This window comes from Babylonia areolata, chromosome 3, assembly GCF_041734735.1.
Source record: "Babylonia areolata isolate BAREFJ2019XMU chromosome 3, ASM4173473v1, whole genome shotgun sequence".
In the NCBI taxonomy this organism is placed as follows: Eukaryota; Metazoa; Mollusca; class Gastropoda; order Neogastropoda; family Buccinidae; genus Babylonia; species Babylonia areolata.
Window position 1 is genome coordinate 47,722,327 of NC_134878.1, and position 20,565 is coordinate 47,742,891.

At 39.8% G+C, this 20,565-nt stretch overlaps 1 protein-coding gene across 1 annotated transcript; it reads left to right on the top strand.

Moving 5' to 3' along the window:
- Positions 1 to 1,434: 1,434 nt before the first annotated feature.
- Positions 1,435 to 20,213, top strand: LOC143280594 (DEP domain-containing protein 1A-like). Its single transcript, XM_076585305.1, has 13 exons — positions 1,435 to 1,562; positions 4,535 to 4,692; positions 6,357 to 6,473; positions 6,969 to 7,247; positions 8,076 to 8,206; positions 8,912 to 8,959; positions 9,551 to 9,691; positions 10,171 to 10,300; positions 10,703 to 11,559; positions 11,905 to 12,074; positions 13,008 to 13,184; positions 13,482 to 13,655; positions 15,082 to 20,213. Exons 1-13 carry the CDS (start codon positions 1,473 to 1,475, stop codon positions 15,220 to 15,222), a joined length of 2,613 nt encoding a protein of 870 aa, XP_076441420.1. The 5' UTR covers positions 1,435 to 1,472; the 3' UTR covers positions 15,223 to 20,213.
- The last annotated feature ends 352 nt before the right edge of the window (positions 20,214 to 20,565 follow it).

The window sequence follows — 20,565 nt, forward strand, 5'->3', positions numbered from 1 at the left end:
GTGTGTGTGTGTGTGTGTGTGTGTGTGTGTGTGATGTTTCTTGATTTTCTTGCTCTGTAAACATCTCTTGTTTTAGCTGCACAGTCCTTCTAAAAATACAAAACAAAACAAAAACAACAACAACACAACAACAACAAACAAACAAAAAAACCACAAAACAACAACAACAAGAACCTTGAAACAAACCTGAAACAAAAAACAACATTCGTAACCTTTGCACCAATGACAAGAAGAAAACCAATCTAGTGTGATATTCTGGAGATTTCTTGGAGGTTAAACAGAAATAATGTTTGACACACTTTAAGAAAACGACGCTGGACTAAGAAAAAAAATATTTGAATATCATTTTCGCTTACCATGATTCGTTATTTTGTATTCAGGTGCCCCATTTGTTTTCATTTTCGTGTGTGTGTGTGTGTGTGTGTGTGTGTGTGTGTGTGTGTGTGTGTGTGTGTGTGTGTGTGTGTGTGTGTGTGTGTGTGTGTGTGTGTGTGCGCGCGCGCGCTTGCCTTTGTACGGAACAAAAGAATATCATGGGCGATTCACCGGTGGAATCAGGCACAACAATTAGTTGAAAAAAATTGTTGACGGTGGGATCAGAGGGCGGTGCTGTACCGATGCTCTCAGTTTCACTCAGGTGAACCATATGCCAACATAACACCCATCATCCTGCATGTTGTCGAACAAGTTAGCTTTATTGCCATTTCTTATCAGATAGGCGTGCAGGCAATCGTCCCACTGTTATCAGCCATGGGTGGATGGAGCACAGGTTTGTATGCAGGTTCGTGGGATCAGTGATGATATGTACGTGTACGTTGTGGGCCACTTTGAGCACTTGGGTAACAGTGCATCCAACTTACACGGATTTTGACCTTTGGTAAGCTAGGTTTATGACCCTAACAGCAACGCCGGACAGCCTTCGAGAGAAAGACCTGCTAAACATGCGACCGGCACGCAAAACTCGACCATAGAAGATAAAATTAGATGGCAATAATTTCAGTCTCTGTGTAGAACTCACGAACAACACCCTCCCCAAAAAATAACAACAAAGAAACAACTAACACAAACAAAAACAACAACAAAACACCAGCAAACAATAAGCATGAATAGCACATGGGTGCATAAACAAAGAAATGATTAATGAAATTCGCAATGATTATAATAATCATTCTTGTGAGTGGCGCAAACCAAAATGACGTCAGTCGTGTTTCGAACATCCAATAACAAAGACGTAATTAGTGAAAAGATTAATATGGACAGAAACATCGAAAGCTGCATCACGCTTCGATGGCTCACAAGATTGACGTGCTGAAGATGAGCCAATCGCAGTCACATGATGGGAGTTAACTCCCCTCTACAAATTGCTGCACTATTTGTGTTTTTGGCCAATCGCAGAGCAGAGGGTGATTTGAAGGCGTTTTTGTTTAGGACGCAACCATGTTGGACGGATATTCTGTTTAGGGCCTTGTTCCATGTGGAACGATGTCCACAAAATGGAGACGAGGAAAAGATTAAGCTGCCCAGAAACATCTGGTCTTGGGCCATACAAGGCAACCAAACTGGTAAGGAAAGCGATTACTACCAACATTTCGTATTTGTTGCTTTCAACATCGCTTAAAATTAAACTTGGAAACAGAGGCTCCGTCGCTGTGAACACGGATGAGCTGGCATACATATAATGATATTATGATGTATGAAAGTATGATACATGATACAATACATTTACTATAAACTCAACGTTTCCCACATTCTTTCTCGTGTTTTCTTTTCAGTTGAATACTAATAACTGAGTACCATCGTTCTGATGACTGTAGAGCCGACTACAATGCCCTAACCAATGACTGTACGTGTATAGTTGTAGTGTGTAGTATGCATATAACACTTAAGTTTACTGATAGTACACTACATACGGACACTAGATATTAGTGTCAGTGTACAGTAGAATATTACTTGTATGCAGTGTTCATCCAGAAACAAACAAAAATCAGTCAAAAAATTGTGGCATGGGATCAGTTCTATAACAATAACATGGATCAATGCTGCTGCATCATGGACACTGCAATTTTGATTTGTCAAGCACTTGTACTGTTGTAGATTACCATGCATGAGTGGTTAAAGTGTAGGACTTTCAATCTGAGGGTCCTAGGTTCATATCTTGATAACAGTGCCAGGTGGGTAAAGGATGGAGATTTTTCTGATCTCCCAGGTCAACGTTTGTGCAGACCTGCTAGTGCCTGAACCCCCTTTGTGTGTATACTCATGCAGAAGATCAGATACCTACATTGAAGATTCTGTAATCCATGTCAGTGATTGGTGGGTTATGTAAACACGAACATACTCGGCATGCACACCCCCGAAAAGGAGTATGGCTGCCTATATGGTGGGGTAAATAAACAAAACAGTCCTACACGTAAAATGTTACATGTCTGCATGAATGTGTGTGTGTGTGTGACTGAATCTGATTGAATGACACAGGAAACAAATGATGAACACCCAATGGCAGTTGTCTGTTGGCTCTACCCAGGTAGGCAGCCTGTTGTGCAAATGACTCGATGTTCATTAAGCACTTGTTTAGAGCTTAATCTCTGACCAAGGATAGGCACTATATAAGTTATAATGATAATAAGTATCCCTATCATAATCATATACCTGTATTTTTATGGGAAGTAGCTGGGCATCTATCCTCGATTGATATGAAGCTCAGTGCTTAGCGGAGATCCCGACGAAAATGTTGTTGAATGACATTGAATCGATTGATAATAATGTACATTGGTGGGAGTTCATTGGCATATAAAAAAAAAAAAAATAGTGAGAGTTTGTTGGTAATTTTTGTGGGAGATTTGGCAATAGAGTTAGGAAGAGGTGTTGAGGATCACATGACCAATCTGTGGATCAAGAGTTTATTCCTGGTGGACTTTTCTGTACGCGATTCTATCAGCCATTAGTGAAAAGTTCATGCATGACAGCAGCAAAAGCAAACTTAAGAATCCAGAAAGGTCCACATAGACTTTTATTGACCCAAAATTTAACGTTACATCTGTTGTTCGGGAACTATGTCCAGCGATGTGTAAGTATGCATTATGTGTGATGTGAGTGTGCATAATAAATCTTCTGGTGTGTGTGTGTGTGTGTGTGTGTCACTGTGTGTGTCTGGAAGTGGGATCAAAGGAGAAAAGTGGGGTTGAAAAAAAATTCATACCAATTTGACAAAATTTTTCACATATAAATTTGAATTGAATTCTGCTGATGGTTCTGGTTTTGCTTGAACAGTAGCAGATGGTGATGCCCATGCTGAAAAATGAAACACACACACCAGCATGGACACACATACACACTCCATATTTGCCAAAAAAAACAAAACAAACAAACGAAAAAAACCAACTGATTTCAAGAACCTTCGTAACAATGTATCCAAATTCATAGTTATTCTATGATTATGACTGATCTGGAAAATAAGGAATCCTGATGGCATGTGAAACCTGATTAATGCAAAGCATGTCAATGAGGTATATTTATTAGGCTGCAAGGCTTAGGTGATTACTTCTACTACCACTACTACTACTACAATAACACAATGCACATGCATACACATACACACACAGTAACACTTAGTAGTGCTCATGTGCTGTACTTTTTGTAGCATTAACATAAAATGATAGATCAAAGGTTATGAAGAAAAATCAAGACTTCTTGACCTGGAATGGTACAGACTTTCATGTAATTTTGAAAGACTGCAGAACATCACATCTGGAAATTGTCAGTCATGTGGACCAACACCAATCATAAAATCTACAGTTTGTGTAAATCAAATGTCTGTTAACATTCTGTCCTATATGACCCAGAAACCTGGAGAACAAACGAAAATTGAAATGAAAGCCATGTAAAAGGCTTTGAAGGACAGTATTTTTGTTGATTCCTGAGACTTCATTGGAAACAGCAAGTCACCAACAAAGAAGTGAGCAGATGCAAAGGCATCAGATTGATCAGTAAATCATAGATGAAGTGAAACAGAGAAACTGGAGGTGGCTTGGCCATGTTCTGAAAAAAAGAAAAGAGAGCCAGACCACTAGGCACAAAGAGAACTGTACTAGAGGAAATGAAACTGAAAGCAGCAGGCAAGACGTGGAACAAAATCAGCTGGCTCACTCAAGACTGAAATGACTGGAGATTTGTTGGCACCATAAGCTCCAGCTGGAGTGAAGAGGATTAAGTAAATAAGTTTGACATAGAACTGTAGAAGTATAATAAAATTGTTGGTAATTTCAGTGTTTCATGCCAGCACCATTTTAGCCTTAGCCTTAGCCTGTTGCTTCCAGATACAAGTCATTACAGCATAGTACAACTGGTGTTGATTCACCAAGATGCATGTCAGTGGAAGTGAATTTGAGCAGAGAGTGCCCTGAAAAATAAAGTCATCTTGACACTGACAGACTCCGTAGACAATTACTGAATTAGACATGTTTGCGTTATATATGCATGTAGCGATAGTCATTGAGATGTGACTGAATGTTGGTTACCTTTTTGCTCCTTACAGTGGAATGATGCAGTCACTGCATTCCGACAAGGCGTGCCTAGAGGAAAGCATCGGCGGTTCATGCGCACTGCAGAAGATTGCTTTCTGGGTTCTACAGCAGTGGACTGGTTGATGGAATATCTGAAGAAGCAAAAAGACTTTGGTTCAGATGTCACAAGGTGAACACATGCAGAGACGAAACTGTATTTTGCATTTGTTTATATTGCATCATTGAGATATATGTATACATGTTTACATACATACCTACAATAAAACATACATACATATACATAGCTACCTACCTACCTACCTACCTACTTACATGTGCATATGTACTGTGATCAGAACATACGATATATTTCTAGCTGTTTTATTTGGATATTTGTGTCATAAAACAGTGTGGTTTATTGTTTTTACATCGCAGATTAGTGTGTGTGTGTGTGTGTGTGTGTGTGTGTGTGTGTGTACATGTATACAATGAAAATGAATGACAAGTGTTAAGTGTGTTTGTAGGTGCATTGGCTTCGCTGTAAAACATGCTGTATATGCACATACAAATTCATAAGGATGATGTGTGGTCTTGTCACAGCGACAATTCTATAAGGAAGTTGAAGTCAGCCTTTCACCTTCACCTTCATCTTTACCTATCCCATAATCCAATGGAGGGTCATCAGGGCACCGCAGATGATTTTCAGATTTTCATCTCTCTATTGGTTCCTGCCTCTCACAGCTCTCTGTGAATCTGGGAAATTCAGGTTTGTCCTTTTTTTTTATGTTGTCCTGCCACATTTTCTTTAGCCTTCTTCTCTTCCTTCCTGGTATGGTGCCCTGCAGAATGGTCTTTTCAAGCCTGTCCAGCATCAGATCTTGTGATTTGTCCATACCGTTTGAGCTTCCTCCTCGAGTCCTCATGATGATGGTTAGGAGGTTATCGTGGGGTCCAATGGCTTGGGTGATCTTCTGTTGGACCTCTGTGTTCGTGACATGCTTAGTGTAGGAGATGTCCAGTAGCTTTCAAAAGCATCTCATTTCCATGGCTTGAATCTTCTTCTGGAGGTCGGCAGTGAGAGTCCATGTTTCGCAAGCATAGAGAAGCACTGACTGAACCAATGAGTGCATAATTTTCACTTTCGATCTGAGTGTGAAGTTTTTGTCTCTTCAAATGGGCTTCAGTTGAAAAAGCGCTGCTAAAGTCTGCACTATCCTGGATATGACTTCTGGTTTGGAGCCTTCACCTGTGGCAATTGCACCCAGGTACTTGAACCTAGATACAGGTTCCAGTGACTGCCTGTTGACTTTGATATCAGTGCTAAAGCTGTTGGTGTTATTCGTCATGGTCTTTGTTTTTTCTGCACTGATTTCCATTCCATATGCCCAGGAGGTGGTGTCAAGTCTTTCTACCAGGTTGGAGAGTTTGGTCTCATTTCCTGCCAAGCCATCAATGTCATCGGCAAACTGAAGATTTGTATCAGTTCTGCCTCTGAAGGTGATGGTGCCCTCATGGTCTTCCAATGCATCCGATATGATATGTTCCAGGAATAAGACAGACTTTAGTTGAAATTAAACACAATGACATGCATTTGAATTTTGGTAGGCATTTGAGTCAGCCTTTTGGACTGACCTGTCCCCTTTATGTGTTTATTTCATTTCACTGAAAAGTGAAATAGGATAGTAAATCATTGTTATATTTTCTCTTTCATTTCCTTTTCCATTTTCCTCATAGATCTGTGTTTTGAGGAAGAGTTTTATGAATATCTAACTCATCAATTTCTTTTACTGTACCATCACTTCACCAAATACTGAATCAAGAATTCTAACATTTTTCACCATTTGTTTTCCACAGACAGCAGACGACACATTTGCTCAACAAGTTTTACAGGGCTGGTATCTTTGAAGAAATTCAGGTGTCAAGAAGAGGTCGCAACAAAGCAGACTTCAGTGATAGCAATCGTCTTTACAGGTGAATAAAATCCTTGGAGATAGAAATCTGATTCGTGGTTCATATGATATATGGGAAGTTATGATGAAAAATTCATTTCTTAAATTGCATAGAAACAGTATTTGTTTTTAGATCAAATCCTTGGTGACTTGTAATCCATGAACAGTTAATGGTGGTACATCACCAGTATTAAAAAAAAAAAAAAAATCATTTTATAGCAGTGAGTTAATAATGGAACCTGGTACCTCTTCTGCATTCATTTTGTCTGGAGAAAGTACAGGGCAATTGCTGTAACTACATGATATGGCTGGCATGTATTATCAGTTTTGAATGATGTTGAGTACCGTTTTTAGGTGTGTGGGATGTGGTGGTGAAATAGATGCATGTAATTATGAAAGCAATGATGTGTAAGAGCACTAAGACATTCTTTCTAGTGTTTGTTTGAAATGCATTCTAGCTGTGATTTGTTTGTCCAAGTTAGTGAGTGGACATGTTTTGCGGCTGTCTGTATTGCAGGCTTTTACCAGTGTCTCCAAGCAAAGGTACACGGGTGCCCTTAGCTGTTCGCACAAGTAACATCACTCCCCAGCCCTTAAAAATTAGCAAGGATGAGAAGCGTAGTCAGCCAGACAAAGAAGAGGAAAAGGAGAGAACATCTGTCAGAAAAGAGGAAACGGCAGTGACAGCAGCTGACCCTGCTCTTGCCATTGATCGCCTACCGCAGTGCCACTTGATGGGACGATTTCTGACGGGGTCACAGATTGGTGAAATCTGGAAGACTGCTGCACTTAGCAGGTTAGATCTGGCTGTGTCATGGTTTTGCATTTTGTCCTTTCTCTGTATGTTATAAATGTTTACCATTTGATACAGTCATTTATAAGGGTGATAACAGACTGTGTTCTGTTTGAAAAACAAGTGGAAGAAAGAAGCCCAGAGGATTAAATATTCCAAATGAATATTGATGGAAGTATTTACATGCAAACATAGGGAATGAGAGAATTAGCTCAGTGTTGCAGGTAGCTAAAAGTTTTCTTGCTAAAAATAAGTTAAAAAATAATGCAGGTCTGAAATTAAACTGCGGTTGGTTTTGCAAAAGATTATGAATTATGCACATCTTCATGATTTTCTTACTCGAAACAGATGATCTGGAATTTTCTCAGTATATTCTCTGGTAAATGATACTGATAACTGCAGAGTATTAGACTGACTGGACTGTGTGACTAAAGGCTCAATGCCTAACTTATATCAGAGATCAATTGACATAGCTTACATTTGGACCAGCAGCAAAGTGAGAGTTGTACTTTTATGGTCAATGATCTCTCCTCAGCAATGAGAATTTATTTACAGCTTTGTCTTTTGTGAAGGACTGTGACTCTCAAACTAGGAGGCAAAGATTACACTGGCTGCTGGTGCTGCAGCCTTGGGCTAGTTGGCCTTTGGAAACATCCTAAAACCCTCCTGGTCGAGATAATGGGGATGTGACTTGGGCAAGACACCCTTCACTATAATCTAATTCTAGCTTAGACAGTCAGGACAGCAGTTGCCTTCACTGCTGTTCTGATGGTCATAGTCAGACATGACACTGTAGAGCGATAGATTGAGGACTGTGGTGTGCATGTGCAGACTGAAGAAGGTGTTGGGTGTGGGGAGCCTGGAGGATATTCTGCAAGACTACACTGTGGAGGGGGCCCACGTCCGACACAACTGTATCTTCCTCAACAAGAGTGGCATCGTCACTAACATTCAGCCACAAGGTGGGTCTTGGAGGAATGCAAAACAGATACAAATAATGATTTCTTCTTCTTCTTCTTCAGACGGACACCCCCTGTTCTTAATGATTTATTCAAGAAAAGCCATCATGTAACAAAAACCAACAATACATGAACATGTTATCAAGAAACTTACCGGTAGTTCAGTGTTTTGAGACATCACTTGATTGCAAACTGAATGCTTGAAACAGATAGAATGACAAATTGTGTTTGGTGTATTCATGCTTAGAAACCATGATTTTCACTCAAATAGGCTGAAAAGCCCTGTTGTTAATCTAGTCTGTTTTTCAAAGAATGTAAACAGAAAACAAATGCCATTTTGCTACTGTTTGACTCTTTACAAAGGCTTTTCACAACATTTTTCAGTTTTGTCTACATCTTTACTATTAAAGTAGTAGTAATATTAAAAAAAAAATAAAAAAAAAAAAATATATATATATATATACTGTTTCTGTTCTCTGCTGTAGAATTCTGCAGTAAAGTTTTCAAACTGTTCATAGCTGTGTTAAACCATCAGCATCAAGAGTGCACTATGTATGGGAAGGCTTCTCATCAGTTAATATTATTTAATATTTATCATTTTATTATGATGTGGAAAAAAAAACCCAAATGAATTAAAAAAAAAAATTTGTATTATTGATCTTGCCAATAGTGTTATTGTGACTTTTTGTTGTTGTTGTTAACTTGCAGATCAACTGCCACACTGGGTTCTTTCAGCAATGAAGTGCCTTGCTCGATGTGAGTATGGTACATGGCTTTTTCTTATTTCTTTATTGTAATTTAATATATACAAGCATCTTTGATAATTCTTAGTTTAGACTCATTTGGCATAACGATCTTATCATTTTCATTTTATCCAGTTTACATTAATACAGATATAAGAATGTATTAATAACTATTATTAATTATCCCAAATATAGTAGAGTATCATTGATGGATGTCATGTGTACCAGTTATAGAATTGGTGTGTTGGAATTTTTTTTTTCTTATTCCATCCCTCTCTCTGCACTTTAACAATGTAGGTATCATAAAAGCAGATTGTTAATATTTTCTTTCTTTTCTCATTTTTAATGCAATTTCAGAAATTACTCTGGTTTTTTTTTTTTTTTTTGTTTTTTTTTCAATCTGGTTTCAGCATGCAACATTTCTTCGTCCAGTGTTCTTGAAGGCTTAATTTGATAGTGAAGCCTACCAAAACTGTTGTTGGCATTGCCACTCTAGTAATATGGATCTCCACTAAGGAAGATGTATTTGAATATCTGTATTTTCATTTTATGTGCTTTTGTTTAAAACAAAAACAAAAAAGATAAGAAATGAAATGTACTTCAGGGCCAGAGAAGGCGGAAGGCGACTTGCCCAGCTACCCCGGTTTTGAGAAGGATGTGTTTGGCGTTGTCAGGGACTACTTCATTGGCCTTCAGGAGCCCCTCATCACCTATGAGTTGTATGACATCATCATCAACGTGTTTGGTGAGCACAGTACATCCCACACTCAACAAGCAAAAGTATTGAAAGTTTATCATAAATAATTATTTCAGTGTTAAGTAAAAACTTGCAACTTGAAAACTTTCTTTTTTGTAATATTGGTTTCAAAGAGAAGACAAAGAAAGGGAAACAAATGTCAGTCTGGGTCAGTGGCAACAGTACGTAAAGAAAGAACAAAGCATGTTTGTTGCAAGCATGGATCTCCTAAAGTTGTACAAACTTGAAATGCTTTCCAGAAAAAAAGGGAATTTAACATATGAACTGTCTTTGCTGTGTGCTTGCATGGATCTCTCAGCATGTTGTGAATCTGCCTTTGACTCACTGCTTTGTGATTTGAGTGAAGTTGGTTTGAAGCTTCAAAATGGCAAGAATGAGAAGTCAGTTGTCTGTTTTGAAGAAGTTGACTTTCGGTCATGAATATCATACTTGAAAGGGTTCCAAATTTTGATCTTTACTTTGTGCAGTGCAAGCATGCAATCAACTCCCTCGTCACTCCTCTCCGTTCTCACATGCTGCACGGGATGAGAAGCGCTTTGGCTACAGTCTGTGGTCTGACTCTTCTCTGGAGAATGTGATTCTCAACCTGACACGCAAGTACTGCATGACAGACAGTAAGACCGACCTGTTGAGCCTGGCTGACAGCCGGCCAGACCTGTTTGGCACCACAGATGGATTGTCTAGCTACTTCAGCCATTCCAACTTGTTCAGTGGGGCCAGCAGCTACAGTCAACTGGCTCAAAGTCACAGAGACTTGCACAGCATGGCACACAGTCACAGAGACTTGCACAGCATGGCACACAGTCACAGAGACTTGCACAGCACGGCACACAGTCACAGAGACTTGCACAGCACGGCACACAGTCATGGGGACTTGCAGCCTAGGACAAGAGGTCAGACACACACTATGCCTCAGTCCAGAAGTCACATGGACTTGTTCAGTCGAGGTGGGCCATGCGTGGTCAACAGTCAGGGTGATCTGCGGGAGATGGGGGCGAGCACAGGCAATCTGCTTGCTGGGCGTCCTGCCTCTAACCTGCATGCTTCTCACAGTTCACAGCACTTGGCCCCGTCTGTTCGGGCAAACTCACAGTCCACTCTGGGGCAACTTTCAGACTTGTCCAGCTTAACGGCCAGCAAGCAGTTTCGCTCCAACCCAGACCTGCAAGTGTCACGCTATGAGACAGCGTTTGGTCCTGAAAACCAGACTGTGACCCGTGTGTACTTCTGCAATGGTTTGGCCACTGACTTCCATCACAACTCTGTTGAGGAACAGGAAGCGCTGTCCCCAGTGGAGACCCACTTTGATGTGGTCACAGACAATTCACAGCGCCAGTCTACACACATCAGTTTTGATCGTGTGAGCAGGTCCTCCAGCCTCAGTAGGAACAAACCGTCAGACCTTGATGAAGAATCTTTGAAAAATTCTGTTGGTCAGTCTCGCAGTTACAACTCTTATCAGCGGCAACAGAAAAAGTTGGGTGCTCATGATTCAGCCACCTTTGCATCATTGTCTGAGCCAAGACAGGAACCTGAACCAGCAGACAAAAAGCCTCCATCTCCATCATGGGACAAGGGGAGAAAGCCACCCCCCTATCGCCGCACTCGAGCAGAGCGCCACCACACATTTTCAGGATCACAGTTTGGGATGGGCCGTGAGATGGAGAGAGGGGTTCTGGACGACTGGGACAGGCAGATGTCGGCTTCAATATCTCATCTGCCCGGCCTGAAACCTGTGGGGGCAGACAGCCAGCCAGCCAGCATATCAGAGGCTGCCTCCAGACAGAGGACTGCCAGGAGCCTGGGGCTTTCCTCTGGACGAGGGGCAAAGCGGCCGTCTTCACTGTACCTGAATTGTGAGTTCATTGACACTTTTCTGTCATTCTAGAGTCTGGATTCATTTGTTCCAATGCAAGTGTGTCAACATTTAAATGTTCACTACATATTCATTATTGATGATGATAATAGGTTATTCTTTTTCCAAATGTACTCTGATTTGTAAGTTTAATTTATTTTGACAAATGTTTTGACAAATGTTTTTAATAGCAAATGCTTATTTTCCTGTTGATCTTTGAACTTTTTATCATTTTTCAGTGATCAAATATGTTCAGTTGCTGTTCACTGTTTTTGTTTTAAGTAAAAAATGTGACTCCATGTTTCTAGAAGTGTTCTAAAGATAATTAAGCTGTTTGTTGTGTCAGTCCCTCAGTCAGGACTTCACGAAGAGAGAGCCACGAAAGCTCTGCAGGTGGTCTGCCTCTTCCTGCCACCGGCCTCACGACGCAAGCTGCATTTTCTCCTCAAACTGATGAGCAAGATGGCTGCCAACCCCTTTCTCACCTTTGATCCAAACCAGTCTACTCGCAGTCTGGTGAGTCCTTTCAAAGTGTCATGTGAACTTCAATGCTCGTCATATGCCAGTGGAAATTAATCCATGACAAAGTTTGATGTAAACTTCAATACTCTGTCATAGGTTGATTGAAAATACTGTTTTCCGTATCAAAAATGGGGGCAGTGCTCTCACACACAGCCCACTGTTTGAAGAAGCACCAGCAAACAACAACAACAAACCTCCCCCCAAAAAACCAAAACAGTTGCTATATTTGATGAAGCAGGACCAGCATAATGTGGGAGTTAAACTGCCTTTGTTATACAAAAGTTCATTGAAGCCATCTGAAGAGAACACCACAGTTTGGTGGAAGATTCTGTTATCAAAAGAAAATACATCAGTCCGGTGCATTCAGTTGTAGATGAGCATTATAATACTATCATCGTCAAGAAGTACTATTTCTGTGCTGCTTGGATGGTGGTGTGAAAACCTGCATGCCCCCAAAAGTGGTCAGATTTGGATGTTGTGACAGTGGTGTGAAAACCTGCATGCCCCCAAAAGTGGTCGGATTTGGATGTTGTGACAGTGGTGTGAAAACCTGCATGCCCCCAAAAGTAGTCAGATTTGTTTAAACCATGGATGTTGTGATAGTGGTGTGAAAACCTGCATATCCCCAAAAGTGGTCAGATTTGTTTAAACCTTGGATGTTGTGGTAGTGTGAAATCCTGCATGCCCCCAAAAGTGGTCAAATTGGTTTAAACCTTGGATGTTGTGATGGTGGTGTGAATCCTGCATGCCCTAAAAAGTGGTCAAATTCTTTTAAACCATGGATGTTGTGATGGTGGTGTGAAATCCCGCATGCCCCAAAAAGTGGTCAAATTCGTTTGATGTTGTGATGGTGGTGTGAAATCCTGCATGCCCCAAAAAGTGGTCAAATTCGTTTAAACCATGGATGTTGTGATGGTGGTGTGTCAGGTTTTGGGAACGTTCCAACACGCAGTGCTGCGGGCACCAGAGGAGACTGATCTGGACGCGGTGTTGGTCTTCCAGCTGGTGTCCTTTCTGGTGGACCACCACATGGACATCATGGCTGTGCCCACCGACATGAAGGATGTTGTGGAGGACAGGCTCAGGGACCTTGAGAAACCTCAGGTCTTCTACCTCTTCATTTTCTTATTTTATTATGGTTTGAATTTTTGTGTGTGTGCACATCTGTTTCTTTTTATTCCTGTACGTGTGTGTGTGTTTTCCCCTCCAAATTACAGTTCCATTAGATTTGCTAATGTTTCTTTGATGCTGCCAGCTTACAAGTGTTGGTCATTAATGCAACAATACTTATTGCAAAACATTAAAAGGAAATTATCTCTAATTTTCTGTTCTTCGTGTGTCAACCACAAGAGATCATTCTCATAATGATGTGAAAATGTTTAGTCTTTCATTTTCGTCTAGATCGTGTATTCACCGCAGGACCGAAGCACGCTGCGCTTTGCAAAGCCAGTGTCCATGGAGCAGTATGAGAAAGAGAAGATACGCCATTCCCACACAGCTCTGCTGGAGCTGCTGGATAGCATCGTCCGTGATGAGAACATGGCTGATCGAGAGAAGAGGCGACGGTTGAAACAGGTAACGTTTCCTGGTTGTCTGTCAGCTTTGTCCTTCAGTTTGTCTGTGTCGGTCTCCCCTGGTGGGAATTCTAGGGTTTTGTTTTTGTTTATTGCCGCCCCATCATCTGGACCTTTTCTGTGTCATTACTCCCACATTCCCCCTATACACAGCCGCACCTGGGTTTGTCTTTTGTAGTCCCAGTGTCGCCTATCCACAGGGAACTATTTAATGTTAGGTCGCCAGGATGACACACACCAGAGGAAATCCTGCACTGCTACTGAGTCACTTCAGTGGTGTTCAGTACTGCCAGTTCTGACTTAATGTATGTAGGCACCAACTGATAATCTCTTGGGGTTCTTTCAGTATAAATAGTATTCCCACCTTCAGGAAATTCTGTGCTAGAAATTTCCACATTTCTATCTTTCTCTTTGTTTCTGGCTTTTCCCTTTTCTTTCCATTGTCTCTTTGTCATTTTCTGCCTTGCTGGTCCATTTGCCTATATGTTTTCTGGACTAGATAATTGGGCACTCATGCTGTGTTGTGTTCTTTTTTTAGCTCCTTGCACATGTGAAGTGCCCATTGTCAATTTTTGGTTTTGTATGCCCATGGCATTACCACATAATTTTGTTTATTATTATCTTGATGTTTGTTGACAGAATGGCCAAAGTCAGAGGCATGCTTTAGGCGCCAAATTTTCTTCCCAGGTGTTTTTTTTATTTTTATTTTTTTATTATTATTTATTTATTCATTGAGACCAATATTTACAGTATTCAGCCCAGATAATTATAGCCTTATGTTGTCAGCTTGGCTGCAAACAAGAAAAGATTAGATCAGACTGTCCTTGTGGGTGAATTGTTGATTTCCAAATCCAGGAATCCTTTGTTCTGCATGGGGTTTGCACCCCTGCACTCTTTAACCCATTAAACTCCAGGTGTGGGATAACACCACCTTTACTTGTAAATCAGGGTAATGTACCATAGCACTGTTTCAAGTTTGTTTTTTCTCACTTTGTAAAATTTGCTTTCTGAGCTGAACAGCGAAAACATGAAGATGCCCTCATCTGGCTGGATAAACCTTTCCAGAATAAACAAGTGGTTTTTAGAAACATTCTTTATCTTACCCCAGGAGTTCTTATACTGTTACAGAGCTGGTCCACAGAATATGTGATAAACTTGGAATTGTTCATGAATTATTATAGTTATTATCTAAACATAAATTGTCCATTCAAAATGATAATGATAATCTACAGTATGTACTGTAAAGAATTCCAGCTTGGAACAGTTTGCTTTTTCATCATTTCCTTTGATTTGATCAGAACAGCTCAGATTGTTTTTGAAATGATAGTATTGACCCATACCAGTTTTTACTGGTGGCACTAGAAGTGGTAGAAATGTGAGTGGTTGTGGTCATGGCTTTCACTGTAGATGATTTTTTGTGTGTTCAGTTCCAGAAAACCTACCCCCAGCTGTACAAGCAGCGATTCCCTGACACGGCCACTGACCCCCTTCAGGCCGACCTTCGGTCCCGAGGCAAACCTCCACTGTTTGTCCGACCCCTGCAGAGGCTGAGAGGACTGCGTGTGTGACGGGCCCTTCATGTTGCTTTGTTCTGTAGTGTTGGAATGTTTCTCCATGACATGGTATTTCATGTTTTCCCCACTTCCACTGCATCTTTTCTTTTCTTTTTTCTTTTCTTTTCTTTTTTTTCACAAAGGATGCCATAGATTTCTATAAACTGAAATTCTTTTCAAGGACAAGATTGTTGGGATTCTTTTTTTTTTTCCTTTAAAAAAAATTTTTTTCTGAATAGTGTACAGAAGTTTGAACCATTATGGCTCTGTCTATCACTCACTAGTCCATTTGGCTTGCTTTTGTATACCCTGGCAGTGTTTTTGTTTTGTTTTATTTTTTATCATCATGGATTGATCTGTGCCAGCAAGTGCTGGAACTGGGGGAACTTCCTTGGAAAACTAAACTGTCTCTCCCTTACTTGGGCAGTTTTCAGGAAAATGATAATTTTAAAATGTTACAGTTGACAGTATGTGATTCAGTGACATGCATATATGCTAAAATAATTATGTGCATATTCTGATTTTCAGTCCTTTTATTTTCCTTTATTTTAAAGTTGTGTGTGTAATAGTTTGGTACTCTCTGCGGCTCCTATAAAGTAGCCTTTGAGTGTATTTTGTGTTTCGTCAGTCAAAGGTTTGTGTCTGGCTGGGAGGGCTGTAGATCGTACTGAACTATTTCCACCTGGTATTAAGCTTTCTTTTTATTGTTTCTAATTTACTGTTCACACAAGTCACTAGCCGGACACATATGTTAGTCAGTGCTTGTACTTGAAGAGGTGAGATGTATTCTTCAAAACTCATTTAAGAGGTTGAGAGGAGGTATTTATTGAAAAGCCCTCAGTCCTGTGTTAACCTTTCAAAACTGAGAGGTTCTTTTATGTGTTCACCTGTACTGTTTTAAGTCCCTTATTCAATATTCTGCCTTTTAGGTGAGTTTGTTAGATGTTCTTAATCTAGAACAGAAGATTTAATAAAAGAAAGTTGGTTTTAATCATGTGTCAAACAATTTTATTGAGGTTTACAATGGTTAATTTCAGCTGCTGACTTCACTTCCAGTGAAATGTTGGGCATGGTTACACATTTATACTGTCCAGCTGAAGGTGGAAGTGTAACTTGGTGTACTGCATTTCATTGGCGGTGTAATTAATGTGCAACATATGTAAGTGAGAGGGAGAGAGAGAGAGAGAATTAATATATTTCAAAAGCCATTTATTATCATGGTTGTCCTGTTTATGCTGCTGGCTTAGCCGTATGAAGGACAGCATGTAAGTATGTGTGTTGCTGTTTGGACAGCTGCGACAAGTGTTTGATGATTGTGTAGCTCTGATCTGTGCCATTTCTTCCCTCCGTTCACTGCAGGCTTGGGGCCCACCAAGTCGGCACCCCTTGCTTATTCCGTCTTAGATAGTGACCTGTTGGAATGAGAGTGTATTGTTTGTCTGCTATCTTGTACTGTGTTGAAAATGAGAATGCAATGTGTTGTTGAACTGGAAGATGGTGTCCTGTCCAGTTCTTATGAAGTTTAGGCTTGGGACACGCTTGCATGGTACACTTTTATAGACAGCATTCACTTTTTAAAAAGTATATTAGTTATTCTTATTGTGACTGACTTATAGCTTTGCGTGCCCTGTTGAACTGCCACCAGAGATCTCCAATACTGCCTGTCTTGTGCTGTCTTACATCAGCTATGCAGCAGTTCAAAATTCTGGTCATATGCATGAAATGTCAAGTCCCACAGGTGCAGGCATGTCTGCTTTTTCTGAAGATCAGTACATGCTCCTGAAAATCAGTGAAACAGACAGTGAGTTCCAGAACTGCTGGTTGGAATTGTGTATGCATAAGAAAAAGGAAAAAAGCATGTAGTACTGAAATTTGAATTGCTCAGTTTTATCTAATATAATGCTAATCACATTTGTTCTCCAGTAACCTTTGTCATAAATGCTTTTTTTTGTGTGTGTGTGTGTGTTGTTGTTGCAATATCTATCTTCTGTGTTCCTGAATGGTGGTGTGTTCCTGATTTTAATGACAGGGATTTCCAAAAATAGAAAATTGGGATAGGCATGTCTGCAGACAGCTTTATCAGGGAAGAAGAGTTTTAACTCACTCAGTACGGCCAGTCCTCTCTTCTCCTCTACACCTCGGATGTCCAGTGGGTGTCTCAATGACCCAACCTTTAGCTTCCGTCGTCAAAATTGTGGTATTCTTTGTCAACATTCACCTCTTCAGTATAAGAGCCTTCCACTTGCAATATTTTGATGGTGGTAAATTGGGGTGAAACGCTGTTAACGTCGTCTCTTTCGCCGTTCGTATGGAAAGAGGTAAATCTGTTTCACAGTGATTTGTCCACTTCAACAACTGTTTCACATCAGTTTATTCTGTTATGGAAAGTGTGTTGAAGCACTGATAGTGATACATATTTCATTGTAATGTCAAAAGTTTCAGTATGATAATGTCAAAAGTTTCAGTATGAAATAGCAGAGGATGCATGCTTTGGGCTATTCTTTTTCTGTTTATTGAAGGAAACGGATTCAGCAAGTTGTTTGATGCCACTGTTTCCTCTGTCTTATCGTATTGACTGATGACTGAAAGCAAAGATTCTCTTTGGGCAGCCAGAAATGCACAATCTGTGAACCAGAACTACCACAGAAAGTTTTGAAAGAAGGTTTGAGTGGAACACTTGATCAGTTTTAGAAATGCCAGGTGCTAGTGTTTTGACAATAGTTATCCACTTTGCTGCTCAAAATCAGTGATACATGCTGCTGAGGCACAGATAGGAGCCTGGGCATGTCTTGTGTTTGTGTGTGGTGTGCTTGTGCATTGGATGATGGTGGTGGTGATCAAGCGAATATGTCAATTTCAGTTGTTGTTTTTTTGTCAATTCATTGTTGTTGGATGAATATCTGTTTGCATATGTACTCTTTTATTTACTTTTTTTTTTTTTATTGGTCATTGAATGAATATGAATTTGGCATATGTTCTTGTTTTTGTTTTACATGATTTTATATAAATTTAAGATGTTATGTATGTCAGAATCAAGTGGAAGGGAGATAAAAGATTTCTGATCAGAGGAAAAATGTCGATCTTGTTTTATTTTGTAATGTAATGTATTATATATTACATTTTGTCACAATAAGTTTCTGTGTGAAATTCAGGCTGCGCTCCCTGGGGATCAAACAGCAACACTGTGCAGCACCCCTTTTTTTCTGTCTGCAAGTGTATTCATTTTACTATCAGAGTTTTGCTACAGAATTAGCTACTGACAACCCTTATGTTGCCATGGGTTGTTTTATGTGCACTGAGTGCATGCTTCATTCACGACCTTGGTTTATTGTCTTATCCAAATGACTATCACCCAGACACCATTCAAGGTCTAGTGGAAGGATGAGTAAAAATCCCATGCACACTTGCTTGCTGGTCAGGCACATTAGGTCACTGCTCTGCACAGTATGTATAGTATACTGTATTGACAGCAGTGTGATAATTGCCAGTAATAGAAATACATACAAACCCTCTTGAATGCATGATTTCCCATCAAAGAAGGGGAAAACGAGATCATTATGGACAGCAATATTCCATGAAACCACAGGAAAAAAATGTTAGGGAATAAGAAAACCTGTGAGCCAAGGAATTCATGTTTCATTGGTAAAAATTAACAGCCTTTCATGTTGCAGGTGTGTGCTTGACTGGTATACATGGCTGAATGCAGGCAGAAAATATTTAACATTTAGGGATTCACAGCCCTACAAGGGAATTTGCGGTGTGAAGTTGATATGGAATTCTTTTTTTAATTTAATTATTATTTTACCTCAAACCCATCAATGACATTCAGTGTGAGCATAGCATTGTGTTGAACCATAATACTCAAATCTGCTTATTGCTTCAAGGTATGTGCTTCATACTTTATACTTGCATTCCTTTTAGCTACCTTTCCTTCCCCCTTCTTTATACATTCCTGTATACTTCTGTTCCTGTGTTTCACGAGAAAAACATGTACAGTTTCCGTCCCTGTATGAAATCTGTCTTGACTGTTGGGTATAAAAATAATTTGCAGTTATTCAGTTGTTAGCTCAAAAAGAATGATGGCTTTTGGATGTTATGTGCATTCATTTTTTGTGTCTGCTGTATGTGTATAATCATGTGATTATATAACTTCCTGTTAATGTATGTTCTGTACAGTCCCCTAAAATCATTAAGCTCAGCTTGAAATACCCAAGTTGAGATTTTAACAATTTATCGATGACAAGATTTGGCATTGTGATTCACACCAAGTCAAGATTTTAATAATTCATCCGTCACAAGATTTTACATTGTGATTAACATCATTTAGGTTTGCCAAATTTTATGTGTTTTATGTTGGAACATTTCTACAATTTTATTGCATGGATTCTTATGAATAGTTTGGATTTTGTGTTGAAAACCTGATGGTATCATGTTCCACCTGTTGCAGGCAGTCATTAGTGCCATCAGCACTGCTGATTTCAAGCTTTGCACAGCTTCCAAACCATTCCTGATAGACAGAAGGTGACTGAGCATGTGCATAGTCTATTTACTTTTAATGTAAATGGAATTGTTGCTCTTTGGGCAACCTCTCTTTCCATGTATGTGAAAGTAATTCTGTGTATACGGGGAGAGAGAAACACTCAAGTCTGAGTACCATCAGTGTAAATTGAATGGGTGCTGACACCCACTGATGACCATGTTGACATATATGGGTGTGTATATGATACTTTTCAATCATACATATTTCACAAGTGACTTGCTGTATGACAGTACCAAGTATGTAACTGTTACTTGAATTTGTGTCCACTCCTTGGCTTCATGTAGAAATCATTACATCTAGTCTCTGCATCTGAAATAAACATGTCCAGTGCTTTGGAATTCTTTTTACTTGCAAAAACTGTGTACATGTTCGTTGTGGGGAAAAGATCATTCTTTATAAAGGGAAGGTCTGGAAACTGGAATGACATCAATTATGGGAACAAATGTCTTGTTCGATTCACATACAAATCGCAGCTGAACTGCTTTTACTAAAGTCTTGTGCTGGTTTAGTTGGATGTTTTCAACACATGACTGTCCAAGGGGCTGTTGGGGGCTCCTTCTTTATGAATATTATCCCCATCTTCTGGATTTTTGGTGCTGGAAATTTCCTCTTTTCCACTGTTCTCTTTGTTTCCATCTTTTCACTTTTCTGACGCATCTGTCTAAATTAATGGTTTTTATTTTATTCTGTTAGTCCTTTCTTTTGTCTCTCCACACTTGAGTAGATACTTTTTTTGATATTTCATAAGGTGTGTTGTGCATTTGCTTTATTTTGCCAATTACAATATTTTTTTTTTTTAAATATATAGAGATTTTTTT

Bases quoted from the DNA above. Each gene is read 5' to 3' on its own strand.
- LOC143280594 (XM_076585305.1), top strand. From the start codon at position 1,473: ATGTGGAACGATGTCCACAAAATGGAGACGAGGAAAAGATTAAGCTGC. The intron at 8,207-8,911 runs GTGGGTCTTGGA...GTTAACTTGCAG, and splicing joins CACTAACATTCAGCCACAAG to ATCAACTGCCACACTGGGTT. The intron at 9,692-10,170 runs GTGAGCACAGTA...TACTTTGTGCAG, and splicing joins CATCATCATCAACGTGTTTG to TGCAAGCATGCAATCAACTC.